We start from the raw sequence: 15,699 nt of genomic DNA, 5'->3' as shown, positions 1-15,699 counted from the left end.
TATATGCAAGTTACAAAATTCACATTGGACCATGTTGCCAATCACAGATTTAATAATCCATACAAATCCATAAACAAAAATATCAAAGCAGAAAAAAAAAATGTTTTTAACAAAAATGGATTCCATTCCAAAATCACATTTGATACAGCAATTGTGACGGTTGCCTGTATGAGAACATTTGCAATGTGTATATGAAGGAACTAGTGATAATGTGTCCATAAAAAGATTATAATCAGGACCCGTCATTGTATTGATAACACATTCAATACAATACATAAAAGTTATTGGGGGTTGAAAAATTATTTTAACCCGAGCAAGACGTAGAAAACATTCTAAGATCTACATACAAACCAACCGTAATGCGTAAGCAAACTAAGCACATGCTTATTTTACGAATTATAATTAAGAATGGGCTTGCCTAGGGCCTACTAAACGGTTGATTTGACACTATACAGGAAACATACCTGTACAAATCCATGTCTTCTGTATGCCAGGCAAATGTGGTTTTCCACATGCCAAAGTAGAGGTAGGCAGTGTTAACTCCATCAATGCTAATACCATAGTCTTCATTAACATAATCCAAAATAGAACCCAAGCTGTTAATATTCCATTCCTGAAAAAAAAATATACATTAAAAAATAAAAAAATAAGAGGTGCAATAAGCAATATTAATACAGTAATCCAAAATGTAAGTAGATGTACACAAAAATGTATTTAACACGCTATTTACAATGTTCAATAAGTGTTTAGAACATGGAAACCTGTAACTAGAGCTTTTAAGTAGAAGAGGGAAGGGGAGGAAATTATCAGGGGAAAGTGCCAAGCCATTTACAACTATATAGCACTTGGAAGGTATTTGGATTTGGGGTCAGAAAAACTTAATTGGAGTCAGAATAAGGATTTGGGATGGGATACAAGAAAAGGAATAGTGCCCAACCACTTGGACGATCGGGGATTGAACGCCAATTTGCATGAAGCGAGATCGTCGCTCTACCGTCCAGCCTATTGGGCATTTTTTTTAGTAAAAGCATATTTACTTTTTAAATTCAAGAGAAAACACAATAATCACAATCAATGTGCATGGTTTTAATGATCCAAAAACATACAGCAGTTTCTTATTCAGAGTGCCATGGATACATTTGTGTTGACATGAAACATCAATTTACCTTAACGTCTGGATCTGTAATGCTGCCCGAAACATCAGCTCCATATATAGGGGAAACATAGGTGATATTTTTCCAGTACTTTCGTTCCAAATCTTCGTACGATGAGTGTTTGGGTGTTCGATACCTGGAAAATATTTAATTTATCCTCTAGAATCTAGATGAAGTCATATTGTAATGTGTGTGTACAAATCAAGCATTAAATGTAACGAAATGCCCTTTTCTGGGCAGCCTCAGACATTGAGTAAACTACCACTTTCCTTGTTTGCATCATTTCTCTCTCTAATCAAAATATATAGTTTGTTTACCTCCACTTGTACTTTCCATGAGGTTTTACTCTTATCTCGGGTAAATCTCAGATCCCCATGTTCCCCTCGCCTCTCAACACCAGGTTCTGGCCCTGGTGTTTGATAAGCCTGTGAAAGTCTAAAGGCTTTGTAGTTTTGAGAATGTATCTGTGGTTCCTAACCCCCATGCCCAGGGAAGATACCGAGGACCAGCCGAAAAAAAACGGCGTTGAATGTAATGAAACGCCATTTTCTGGGCGAGTCCCGGAGGCTCCCCGGAGCTATCCCTGGCTGATATGCTAATGTCAGACTTTGGCATCAGTCATGTGTATGGAGTTCTTAGGCCTACCGGGGACCACGGCCAGAACCGGGCCCCCCTCAGAGAGGCAAGGGGAGCAATGGCCTATAGAAGCCCCCGTGTAGTTGGAAGCATTCTATGTCTACCATCGACCGGAACAGGCACCCAGAAAGGTAAGCACCCCAAAACAAACCCTTATTCTGGTGAAAATTGCTACCAAAAACCGAACTAGTGGATAGAACTCTCCAACCGAAAACAAGCAAACTAGTGTGACGTCACACACTGCCGCGCCGCTGTCTGTGCAGCTCCCCTCTCCCCGGGAGGGGGAAGGGGGAGCCCCAGACCCCCCGCGCCGGCTACCCACACCTCAGTTCTTGAGGCTGGATGTCAAAAACGCGAAAAAACGCCGACCGGAGGGAGGGAGGGATGCCGGGGAGCCTCCGGGACTCGCCCAGAAAATGGCGTTTCATTACATTCAACGCTGGTTTTCTGGGGGGAGCCCCGTCGGCTCCCCGGAGCTAACTACCCACAGACAGAAAAAGAGGGACTTACCCGGGAGGCGGTCGTCGCTCACCCCTCAACTCGAAGCCGAGACAACTGGCTGCAACCGCCGACCCAAAGCAACACAGGCCCGACGAGGCCCAGGGACATTCACAAGGTAACGAGCAGCCAGGACCCTGTTCGACCGCCAAAATCCCCGCGCCTGAATTTCAGACCAAGACATATTCCCAAAGACGGCAGCAAGAGCCGCGAACTTACGAACGTCATGGGCACGGGGATAGACCGCAGGCTGGCTGGACCTAATAACCCTGCGGACGACCTGAGAGACCCGAACCCGCGAACAGGGAAGAAGGGAAACCTTATCAACCCACAGCGCGTCCCCGGACACAAGCTGTGGCGCGTAAATAACGGCGAAGCGCCGCAACCGTTCACAAAACATGATGCACCCCCGGCCTGACCAACCAAGCATCAACCACCCATGGACCCCTCCGGAACGCAGCAGTCTCATTCTTCGCCAGAAAAGAAGGAGACTGCTGCAAACGAACAAAATCACCACGACCAAAAGAGCAGAAACCCCTGCGCCGGAGGAGAGCATGAAGCTCCCCTACCCGACCCCCAGAGGCCAAAGCCAACAAGAAAAGTGCCTTGGAAAAACAATCCTGGACCGAAGGGGCCACAACGAAACGAGGAGATGAAAGGAAAGCAAGCACTCTGTCCAAAGACCAGGACGGCTCAGGTGACGCATGAGCAGGCCGGAGGTGAAACAATGCACGAGACAGCTTGCGAAACGGCGCAGACGTAACATCGATACCGAAAGCAAGCTGAAGCGGCTCCGCCAGTGCCGCACGATACGAAGCGACAGTGTTAGGCATAAGATGACTGTCCTGAAACAACCACGAGAGGAAGGACAAGACCACCCGAACAGACAAGGAGCTAACACGACGAAGACGCAAAAAGAAACGGAAGGACCGCCAGGAAACTTCATACTGCCGCCGAGAAGAAGCCCTCAGGTGGGACACCAACAAGGAGGCCACCTGATCACCATAGAGATGATGATAGACTCGAGTCAAAAAAACCATACGCGAAGACTCGAGGAGAAGATCGAACCAGCTACGTGACGTACCGGCTCGATCTGCTGAAAGAGGCGGAGCCGCGGGAAAACCCTCGGGTTCGGACACCGAGCAACCAGCGCCTGAAACCAAGGCTGGGCCAGCCACCAAGGGGCCAGAAGGACAACTCTCCCCCGGTAAGTCTCTAAGCGAGTCAGGACCTGGAGCAACAGCCGAACCGGGGAAAAGAGGTACAGGAACCCCCACCTCGACCAGTCTAGCCGAAAGGCATCGACCCTGACGGCCTCGCAATCGGGGAAGGGCGCCCGAACGTCTGGCAAAGCCAACGGAAGGACTCGTCGTCGACCGTCCACTCCGTGGAGAGGGGAACGAAGCGAGACAGGGCGTCGGCCAAGACGTTGTACACGCCCCGTACGTGAACCGCCAGGAGAGCCAAACCCCGAGAACTCAGCAGACGAGTCACCCGAAGCGACCAACCCCAAAGAGACAAGGACCGCATCGAACCCCCGCGGTTCAGGCAATGAACCACCGGAGAGCAGTCCGAATGGAGCCGAATCGTCGATCCGTGGGCCACCCGAATCCTCCCCAGAGCAAACCACACTGCCGCGAACTCCCGCACCGTGCTGTGAGCTCGACAGGAAGGACGGATCTCAACGCCCCTGGCCAGCCTGGTGAGCACTGGTCACAAAACCCCAGCCGAGACGATGCATCCGTGTACACATCGAGCGAGGGCTCGGGTAGGCGCCAAGGCACTGAACCCCGAAAAACCCGAAGAGGAAGCCGGTGACGCAGCAACCGACGCAAGGCCCCCGGGGGTCGAACTCTGCGATCGCGAGAGAGGCGGAAGGGGGAACCCCAAAGGAACCAGAACAGCCGTCGAAGCCAAACCCGACCCAGCGGGTAGACCACCATCGCGAAGTTCAGGCTCCCGCACAGCCCCTCGAGCAACCGCCGGGTGACCCGAAGGCCCTCCAGAAACAGACGAAGGCGGGACCGCAGCCGCAGGAGAGACTCCGGAGGGAGAGACAAGGAGGCGGTTCGAGAGTCCCACACGAGACCCAGCCAAGTCTGAACCTGAGAGGGAACCAGATGGGACTTCCTCCAGTTCACCAAGAACCCAAACTCGGCGAGCTGGGAAAGAACCAAATCCCTGGCTAGCAAGCAAGCTGACTGGCTGGGAGCCCAAACCAGCCAGTCGTCGAGGTAGGCCAACACCCGAACACCTAGGAGACGCAAACGAGCCACGACAACCCGTGTAAGGCGCATGAACACGCGAGGTGCCAGGTTCAACCCGAACGGGAGACAACAAAAGCGGTAACTCAGACGCCCCACAACAAAACCGAGCCAGTCCCTGAACTGCGGATGAATCGGGACATGCCAATAAGCGTCCCGGAGGTCCAGGGACACCATCCAAGCTCCCGGCTCCAAGAGGAGCCGAACCTGAGACAGCGTAGTCATCCGAAAGGAGGGGCAATGAACCCAGGGGTTCAGACGGGACAAGTCCAGAATGAACCGCAGGTCCGCGCAGTCCCGTTTCGGAACCGGAAACAGACGGGAAACCCATCTGAGGGACGTCGTCGTTTCGACGACGCCCAAGCGTACCCACTCCAAGATGACTCGACAGAGCGCAGGGGAAGAAACCTGCCCTGCCAGCCCCGACCCCCCAAAGGGGGGAGGGGCCATCCAACGCCACCGCAGGCCGCGAGACACGACCCGAAACGCCCACGAATCATGGGACCAGGCGCGGGCGAACAGCGCAAGCCGCCCCCCCAATCGCCCCGTCAAGGGGGCAAACCGCGAAAGGGCCGGCGACCCTTACGAGACCCAGAACCCCGCACAGCACGAACACCGCGCCGACCAGACGAGGGAGGGTCCGCAGGAGGAGCCAACCCCAAACCTGACACCAGAGGCCTACCACGACGAGAGGAACCCCGAGCCCTGGCACGACCTTTCCGGGAAGACCCACCCCGGGACCCCCGGAAAACCAACAAGTCCGACATCGGACGACAAGCCGCCGACGCAGCCTGAATAAACTGCGCCACGGCCGACTCCCGAAACAGGAGAGGACAAAAAGGGGAAGAACGCCTAAGAGCCAGAGCCCAAGCAGATTCCACGGAGGAACCCAGCACCGCCTGCCGACACGCGAGACGGGAAGCATAGAACAGGGAAACCGCATCCCGCAAAATCGGCGTGAACAGCTTCAATAAGGCAGCCGACGGCACAGCCGACGGCGCAGCCGACGGCGCAGCCGAGGACAAGGTGCCGGACCCCGGGACGGACCCAAGCGTCCCCACATCCTCCATGAGCCAATCCGAAGACAGCTCCAGGAGGGAAAAGACCCGCAAGGCCGAACACAAAAGGCCCCGGGCGCGCAAGTCCTCCGCAACGAGCGCCGCCGAAAGGGAGGGAACCTGCACATGGAGCTGAATAACGCCCACATCGCGGGGAAGGGCAGGGGCAAACAAGCACTCATTCAGGTACTCAAGTTCACCCCCCAGGAAAACCTGAAGCACCGTGGAAGCTTCCCGCCACTCCAGCGTGCGGGAACGACAGAAGGAATGCCAGGAATCCAGACTAAACAAGGGGCAGTCTGCTAGCCAGGACGACTCCGGAACCTCGTAACGGAGCCAGAAAGGGAACGAAGTCCCAAACCTGAACGTGGACGGATCCATTTCCGAGGCATAATCCGGGTCACGCAGGAGGTAAGCTGCAAAGGCCGCTCGCACCACACCAGGTTGGATGCGATAAGCCGAAAACCTCCGGAAGGACGGAACCGACGTACCCGGGGGAACACGGAACCGAACCCGGGGAGGGGCCGACACCAAATCCAACTCATACGCAGAGGGGGGGAAAAGAAAACCCCACTCCTTGTAACAATAAGCCCCGCTCAGTGGGAAGAAAAACCCAGGCGGGGTCCAGCGGGGCCCAAGGCTCCCAAGTCAGCCCCTCCCCAGCCTTGAGGTCCGTCACCACAGGACCCGAGGCCGAGTCCTCTTCCCAAGCCCCGACCCCACAAGACAAGGACGGAGCAGCCGGAAAAGCTGGAGGAAGGGGGGCCCACTGGTCAGACCCTGAAGCTTCGGCCGGGAGACAAGACTCGAATGCCTCTGCCGCCCCCCCGGAAGGGGCAACCCCCGAAGCTGCCCGAGTCTCGAGATCAAGTAACCCCTGCTCCGACCCCGAAACCCTCAGACGCTTCGGGGCCGGAAGCAGGGGCGGGGGACCAGAACGAACAGAAGGGGAAGGACGAGGAGGTGCGAACTGAACCAGGATCGAAGCGACCCCCACCCCCAAGTCCGGGTCTCGAAAAGCAAAGCGGGGCAGCCCCGGGGCATCCGGGGAAGCAACCAACCAAGCGCGTTGCAACAGACGAAACCTAGACTGTAACGCACGTGCCGCCTGTACCCGAATAGAATCAACAGAGGATTGGGTAAATTGAGTCACAAGCAAGCAGCAACACTCACAGGACTCAGGGTCGAAAGTATCACCGACCCAACAGGCAGCGTGGCAGAGGCAAAAACAATGAGGGTCACCCTGAGACAAGGGGACCGAGCAACCCTCAAACTCGCACACAGCGAGTGGGGACTCCGGGGTCACATCCATCGGACCCACGCGCCCCCTAGGAGATTCCCAGGGTCCTGAGCGTTTACTTTAAGAGGACTCGCGCTCAGGTAGTCCCAGGCAGGGTGCTGCAAACCCGCGCCCAAAACTACCAAGCAAACTTCTAAAGCTGAACCCCAGGGACGTGTACACTCACGGGGGCCTAGCAGGGGGCGCCACCGAGAACAGTGGAAGGGCAAAAACAAACTGAATAAAATGACAGAACCCCCCCACCAGGCAAAAACAAAAAGAAAAACAAAACCCCGCAAGAGGACAGCGAACCCCAAGGAACAGAGCCGGCCACGATGTCGGGAAATACAAGCCGAGCAGCACCCTGCGCCCCTACCAGTGCAAACTGCCTCTTACCTGCCGGTAACAAGGGAGAACAGAACACCCAAGAGCCCAACAGGCGGCCGAAAAACCGAAAGGTAAAACGGACCAGCAGAGGCAGACCCCGAGGAGCCTGTGGAAGGTGGCCCCAAGCCCCAAGGGCAGTACTTACAGGGCACCTAGGGAAGGCAGCCCTAGGCGCATGCAGCCCGAGTACTGAAGATAACTCCTGGCTCTCGCACCCACAAAACTAACACCACACGCAAAGCACAGTGCAGTAGCGACACCGGAGCCAGAGCACACGACCATCGCCTATAGCATCAGCCTCAAGAACCGAGGTGTGGGTAGCCGGCGCGGGGGGTCTGGGGCTCCCCCTTCCCCCCTCCCGGGGAGAGGGGAGCTGCGCAGACAGCGGCGCGGCAGTGTGTGACGTCACACTAGTTTGCTTGTTTTCGGTTGGAGAGTTCTATCCACTAGTTCGGTTTTTGGTAGCAATTTTCACCAGAATAGGGGTTTGTTTTGGAGCGCTTACCTTTCTGGGTGCCTGTTCCGGTCGATGGTAGACATAGAATGCTTCCAACTACACGGGGGCTTCTATAGGCCATTGCTCCCCTTGCCTCTCTGAGGGGGCCCGGTTCTGGCCGTGGTCCCCGGTAGGCCTAAGAACTCCATACACATGACTGATGCCAAAGTCTGACATTAGCATATCAGCCTGGGATAGCTCCGGGGAGCCGACGGGGCTCCCCCCAGAAAAGAGCTATTTGAACATTTTCAGTGTTTTAAATCTTACTATGGTGTACCATTCAGATAACTTCCAAACACACAAGGGCGGCATCTATTGAACAAAGATTAAAAAAAAAAACTCCACCCAGCTACACCTCTAAGAATCACAAAAGACACTTTTTTCCACTTTTTCTTACTTTTTACATGGACATTATCATTCAAAACAAATTACAGAATATATATTTACAGGACTTTTAATTTTTGTTTTGCACCGAGACACTGAAATGTTGATAATAGCTACAATCTGAGGATTATTTAACTGATGACAAAATTACAATAAAATGACAATAAAAAAAATTTAACATTTGTTTCCAATAATGTCATAACTTTGAAGTCAATAATTCTAGTCAATAATTTTTGTTAAATAATCAAATCATCTAGGGAAAAAAATGGCGCAACTAAGTTTCTCATAACACTTACCTATCGCTATTTGCCAATTTATTAAACTCCTTAACAGTCATAGGTTTCTTTTGAATATTTATCTGCTGGTACAGCCCCTGTTTCCCAGTCACCACTTGACAAATGGGGGCCGGTATTGTAAGGTCCAAGGAGTCCAAGTCATAGCCGCTCTTGCGGGGGCACCACTCGGGCGGCGGGATGATCTGTCAGGAATATCAAATTCTCTTTCATTTTTCTTTATTTAATGATGCTTAGTTACTTAATTTTTTTTTAATTTAATACCAAAGAGCTTTCAAAAATTTGTTCTACAAAATCTTTGCTTCTTGCTGAAAGAAGTAAGTAATTATCAAAGAAGGCACCAAGCCGGGAAGGCTATGTAATTTGCTGAAAGAAAATTATTATTATACAGCAGTAGCCTACATGACCAAAAACTGAAATGAACGCATTCTCAATCAGAATAAACCCAACCACTTGGGCTGGACGGTAGAGCGACGGTCTCGCATCGTGCAGGTTGGCGTTCAATCCTCGACCGTCCAAGTGGTTGGGCACCATTCCTTTCCCCCGTCCCACCCCAAATCCTTATCCTGACCCCTTACCAGTGCTATATAGTCGTAATGGCTTGGCAATCCCCCCCCCCCCCCTCACTCAGAATAAATACAATCTGTTATACTGCAATATAGTGAAGACCTAGTGGTTATTTCCTTTCATCACAGTATTTACATGATCACCATCCACAGATTTAATTGGGCTCGACAGGTTTCAATGCAGTATTAGTTTCATTTTATCTTCAAAGTCCTGATAACTATCAGGGTAAAAAAATTAATTAAGCTTTAGTAAATTAATTGTCATAAAAAATTAATTCATTGCTAATGAAAAAACATTAACAAGCTTATTTGCAATGGAATTTGCTGAAAACAAAAAATATATAGACTACATATGAAAAATAAAATTCTTAAATAAAAACTTGGGGTAAGCCCATCGAGAATTGTATTTTCCTAAACTATTATATGGCAAAATACCACCACTTGAGGAATCTTACTTCCTTAAGAGGTGTTCCGTCCGCAAATAGGGATAGGCTATACAGGTATATCTATATATACAGTAGAATAAAATAACAAAATTGGCAGTCATCTGTCGATGCTGCACAAGACTTAAAAAAAAAATATAAAATGTGTGTAAACATACCTAATCACAAACAGACTAACATCTTTTAGTGACACAGAAGTGAAATTTAAATGTAAAAGCTGCCCGACATGTATGTACTATAAGGAAAAAGACAATAAAATATGAACGCACAGTACAACCACAATGTTAATTGACACTAATTTAAACAAGATTACATTTACTAAACATTTCTTTAAATCGTGCAATCTATGCATAATTTTTACAATGCACGTAAATATGCTTTACATGCTGGTCTAATTCATGACTTTACCCGAAGGACTCTGGTACTAGGGTAACATAATAAATGTGGGGATCATTGAGCTTTTTCAAGCAAATGTTGATACAGTATATACAGTACATTAGTGAGACTGGATGGATAGATATTATATATACATACATACACATACATACCATACATATATACCATACATACATACATACATACTGTACATACAAAGAGCAGTCTTATATGGGCCAATGGGCTTCCTGCAATTCCTTTACTTTTGTGTTTGATGTGACAATGATCCAACAACAAAAAGAGTTACCAGGCCAATTACTGTATCTGAATATTATACTGATTAAATGGACCAAAAGATGCAAGATATTCCAGAAAGAAGCAGTAATCATACCTTTGCTAAACCTGCTTTGTTGGCTCCTTGAGACTCTATATATGATATATACGAGGTGAAGTCCTTGAACTCGTCCCAAGTTGGCCGAAACACCATAATCTTGGGCTGGTCCCCCATTGTGGATTTCATCTGTCAAAATAAAAACATTGGTTAACATTATTTCAAAGTAAAATCGGCAGTTCAATAGTCAAACATCATAGTTTGTATGAAATTAGACCCAAAAAGTCAAAACTCTTCATATATATAACATTATGCTAACATGAAATACTATCCAAGCTTATTTATCTAGACTATATAGGAAGGACCCCCTCACTGGATAAGCCAGACATCCAGATAGCATATTTCTTACAGGGGAAGTCCAAAAGTTACAATTTTTGCAATTTTTTTGTGCCACAAGTAACAATTTAATGTTAAATTGTTACAATTTAACAATTTAATTGTGCCAGTTACTGCCACAAGTAACAATTTAAAGTTCCACACACACACACTGCAAATGAAAAATATAATTTAAAGCAGAAATTTCAGCATGACTCTTAGTAGTCCGCCTTTTTTGTTTGATACTGTAGATCTTGAAATATGTAGTTCTTGAAAATTTACACAACCTAATCTCCAGTTACCTAAATTTCTGTCCGGATATTAAAAAGTTTTGTCAGAAAATTTGAGAGAAAAATGTTTGAGAAATATATGTTGTAGACATAGAGGAAAAATAAATTAGTTAGAAAGATGGGGTCCAAGAGCAAATACTGTACAGTGTAGCTCGATTCTGTAGATACAAATAAACACAAACACTGCCCTCCCCCTCCCCCAGCAACAGAGTGGACAACGCTCAAAGTCGTAGTCCTAAGGACCCGGATTCAATACCCAGCCAAGGCAGAAACAAATAGGCAGTTTCTTTCACCCTGATGATCCTGTCCACCTGGCAGTTAACAGATTCCTGGGAGTTAAGACAGCTGCTATGAGCTGCTCCATGAGGATATACACATGCACGTACACACACACACTCTTTCGGGACCAAAGAGCCAAAGCTCAACCCCCGCAACCACAACTAGACGAGTACACACACGGGGGGTCTAGTAGTTAAGTGGGGGCCTGGCAGCTGAGTGGACAGCACTCGGGATTCGTAATCGTGTGGTCCGGGGTCTGATCCCCAGCCTAGGCAGAAACAAATGGGTAGTTTATTTCAGCATGATGCCTGTTACCCAACAGTAAATAGGTAACCGGGAGTTAGACAGCTGTTACGGACTGCTTCCTGGGGGGGAGGGGGGGAAGAAAAAGTTAGTTAGTAGTTAGTTACAGTTGATTGACAGTTTGGAGGCGGGCTAAAAGAGCAGAGCTCAACCCCTGCAAGCACAACTAGGTGAATACACACGTACATGTACATACGCACGTGTACATACGCGCACACATGTACACGCGCAGTACACATGTACATGCTAGACTGGCCAACATAAGAACTGCCTTCAGAAACTTGTGTAAGGAATCTTTCAGAACCCTGTATACCACTTATGTAAGACCAATCCTGGAGTATGCAGCTCCAGCCTGGAGTCCATACCTAGTTAAACACAAGACAAAGTTAGAGAAGATTCAGCGGTATGCCACCAGGCTCGTCCCGGAACTGAGAGGATTGAGCTACGAGGAAAGGCTAAAGGAGCTGAACCTCACATCCCTGGAAAACAGAAGAGTAAGGAGAGACATGATAACCACCTACAAAATTCCCAGGGGAATTGACAGGGTGGACAAAGACAAACTCTTCAGCACGGGTGGGACACGAACAAGGGAACACAGGTGGAAACTTAGTACCCAGATGAGCCACAGAGACGTTAGAAAGAATTTTTTCAGTGTCAGAGTAGTTAATAAATGGAATGCACTAGGAAGTGATGTGGTGGAGGCTGACTCCATACACAGTTTCAAATGTAGGTATGATAGAGCCCAGTAGGCTCAGGAATCTGTACACCAGTTGATTGACAGTTGAGAGGCGGGACCAAAGAGCCAAAGCTCAACCCCCGCAAGCACAATTAGGTGAGTACAATTAGGTGAGGTGAGTGCAGACACACGCATAAGTACACGCGCACATGAGCCAACAGCGCCAAGAAATGACCAATAAGAAGCAGAAATTAGGCAAGCAATTAGGAAAGAACTGGTTACCAACAGTAAACTAGTACAATACACTGCAGATAGAAGTACATAATAATTTTTGGACATTTAGAGAAGGAAATTTCATTTAGGGTGGACAGAGCAGTAGAAGAGATGAAAATCATAGAGAAAATAGTAAATTTAGGAGAAGGCTCAAAGGAAAATGCCAGCGATTTTAGAAGAATAGGAAAATATGAGAAACACAAGAACTGCCACTTAAGGGTGATGTTTAATGGAGTCAAAAACATGATGGAAGTGCTTAGAAATGCCAGGAAATTGCAGAGTGATGAGGTTGGCAAACTTTGGTCAATAAGACAAGACCTCTCAAAGGAAGAGAGAAAAGCTGAAAATGAACCTAATTGAAGCAAAATGTCTAAATGGGGATAGAAATGAAGACAGAAATTCTTTTTTCTGAAAAGTGTCAGGGACTGGAAAGCTTGTGAAATGGTACATAAAAACAAAGAACAAAATCAGTAGTGGAAGGGGGAGTAAAGAGCAAAGGGAAAGGGAACATTTTCCTTAAAATTGTATATACCAACATTGATGGAGTAAGGTAAAAAACTTTGGAGTTGCAAGATATAATTCAGCTTAGGGTCCCAGATATTGTCGCATTATCAGAGACGAAACTTGAAGGAAATATATTAAATGAAGTCATATTCGCAAGGGGCTATTAATTAAGTTTGGAGACGTGACAGGGAAAACTAGGAAGGAAGGAGTGGCTGTGCTGGTGAAAGAACACCTGAAGGTAAGAGAGTTAATATTTGAAAACCCTCGAGATATTGACATAATGGCATTGCAGGTCTGGAATCAGGATAAGCTGATAATTTTAAATGCCTACAGCCCCCCAGCAAGCAACACATGGACAAAGGAAGAACTGGATGACAAAAGAGAGGGCCTCATAATGGTCATGAGAGAGATTATTGTACAAGCAGATAAAGACAAATCACTACTGTTGATACTGGGGGACTTCAACTTTAAAGCAATAGACTGGGAGGCCTATGAAGCAAGAACGGAGGATTTTTGGACATGCTTATTTGTGAACCTCATTCTGGAGACATTCTTGTATCAACACATAAAGCAGGCCACAAGAATGAGGGAAGGAGATGTACCATCAGTACTGGATCTAGTATTCACCAGGAAAGAAAAAAAAAAAGAGATATTTGACATCCAGTACAGTACTTTCCTCCCTTGGGAAAGAGTAACCACGTCCTGTTAGACATTAAATATGCTTTATTGATATCATCTATAAGAAAATGGGGACATTGAAACAGATGATAAACTCGATTTATGGAGAGGTCACTATGGGGAACTTCAAAATTTTTTAAACGAGTGTAATTGGACAGACTTGTTGCTAGGCAGGGAAGTAAATGAAATGTATGCCAAATTTTGCAAAATATACGATGAAGGCACACAAACATTCATACCAAAACCGAGATGCAGGGCCAGAAAACAGGACTGGTTCAACAGAAATTGCGAGAGGGCCAGAGACCAAAAGACACAAAAATGGAATCAATATAGGAAGAGGCCAAACCCCCAAACATACCAGCGATACAAAGATCCAAGAAACAACTATACAGCAGTAAGGAGAGGCAGAAAGAAATTTTGAAAAAGGGATAGCGGATAAATGTAAAACAGAACCGGGCCCATTTTACAAATTCATAAACAACAAATTGCAGGTAAAGGATAATATCCAGAGGTTGAAAATAGGAAACAGATTCACGGAAAATGAAAAGGAAATGTGTGAAACATTGAACGAAAAGTTCCAAAGTGTGTTTGTACAAAATGAAATCTTCAGAGAACCAGATACGATAAGAATTCCAGAACAACAACAGAGTGTATAGAGGTGTCTTAAGAGATGAAGTGGAAAATATGCTAAAGGAGCTCAGTAAGAACAAAGCAGTTGGCCCAGATGGAGTTTCACCATGGGTTTTGAAAGAATGTGCATCTGAGCTCAGCATTCCACTTCACCTGATCTTTTGGGCATCCCTGTGTACAGGAGTCATAGCAGAAGTGTGGAAACAGGCTAACATAGTTCCAATCTACAAAAGTGGCAGCAGGGAAGACCTGTATCATTGACTAGTGAAAGTATTGGAAAAAATAATCAAAACTAAATGGGTAGAACACCTGGAGAGAAATGATATAATATCAGACAGACAGTATGGTTTTCAATCTGGAAGATCCTGTGTATCGAATTTACTCGGTTTCTATGATCGAGCCACAGAGATTTTACAGGAAAGAGATTGTTGGGTTGACTGCATCTATCTGGACCTAAAAAAGGCTTTCGACAGAGTTCCACATATGAGATTGTTCTGGAAACTGGAAAATATTGGAGGGGTGACATGTAAGCTTCTAACATGGATGAAAAATTTTCTGACCGATAGAAAAATGAGGGCAGTAATCAGAGGCAATGTATCGGACTGTAGAAATGTCACAAGTAGAGTACCACAGGGTTCAGTTCTTGCACCAGTGATGTTTATTGTCTACATAAATGATTTACCAGTTGGTATACAGAATTATATGAACATGTTTGCTGATGATGCTAAGATAATAGGAAGGATAAGAAACTTAGATTGCCATGCCCTTCAAGATGACCTGGACAAAATAAGTATATGGAGCACCACTTGGCAAATGGAATTTAATGTTAATAAATGCCATGTTATGAAATATGGAATAGGAGAACAAAGACCCCATGCAACCTATATATTATGTGAGAAATCTTTAAAGAATTCTGATAAAGAGAGAGATCTAGGGGTGGTTCTAGATAGAAAACTATCACCCAAGGACCACAAAGAATGTTGTGCGAGGAGCCTATGCCACACTTTCTAACTTCAGAATTGCTTTTAAGGAGCCATGGTACCCGAAAATCCGATGAAAAATGGAATATTTACGAAAAATTACGAAAAATACTACAACGTTCTGGCAATACTGTGGTCCAAACCGTTTAACGATATCTTGAAAAATAACGTAATTAGTCAAATTTCCCGCTGCAACTTTCGTGAATCTGGTCTTCGCGGCGTGAGTGCGCCGCGGGGTATTGTATCTTACGTTGTAGATGTCTTATTTTTCGTAATAGCGTTGAAAATAACATGTTACGCATAAAATGAATATAAACTCACACAAATGGCAACAGTATCGTGTGAGTGAGAGGGTGGTGCCGTCAGTGACTGCGTGTCTCTCATGGAGAGAGGATGTATGCTGACGCGCTCACACAATATCTCCCAGAACATGCTATTTTTGCTATTTGTACTGCAATATGACTTACCAAACGAACAAGAGAAAAGCATTGACAGCTAGATGCATGCGAGCTCTCCATACGAGCTGGCTGCAATGCGTAAATCACCA

The 15,699-nt window shown here is 47.0% G+C and overlaps 1 protein-coding gene across 7 annotated transcripts in view; it reads right to left on the bottom strand.

Annotated features, from left to right (window-relative positions):
* LOC123754421 (uncharacterized) overlaps positions 1-15,699 on the bottom strand; it is a 65,883-nt gene that overhangs the window by 36,224 nt on the left and 13,960 nt on the right. For all 7 annotated transcript variants that reach the window (XM_069326509.1, XM_069326508.1, XM_069326510.1 and 4 more), the window contains 4 exons: positions 10,225-10,353; positions 8,453-8,634; positions 1,167-1,290; positions 465-613 (listed from right to left, as the gene is read on the bottom strand). In XM_069326509.1, the coding sequence (XP_069182610.1) occupies positions 465-613; positions 1,167-1,290; positions 8,453-8,634; positions 10,225-10,353 (584 nt within the window). The remainder of the gene's footprint in view (positions 1-464; positions 614-1,166; positions 1,291-8,452; positions 8,635-10,224; positions 10,354-15,699) is intronic.

Source organism: Procambarus clarkii, chromosome 18 (assembly GCF_040958095.1).
Source record: "Procambarus clarkii isolate CNS0578487 chromosome 18, FALCON_Pclarkii_2.0, whole genome shotgun sequence".
Classification (NCBI taxonomy): Eukaryota; Metazoa; Arthropoda; class Malacostraca; order Decapoda; family Cambaridae; genus Procambarus; species Procambarus clarkii.
Note: the sequence above shows the minus strand (reverse complement) of the source record. Positions and strands in the feature narration are given on the sequence as shown.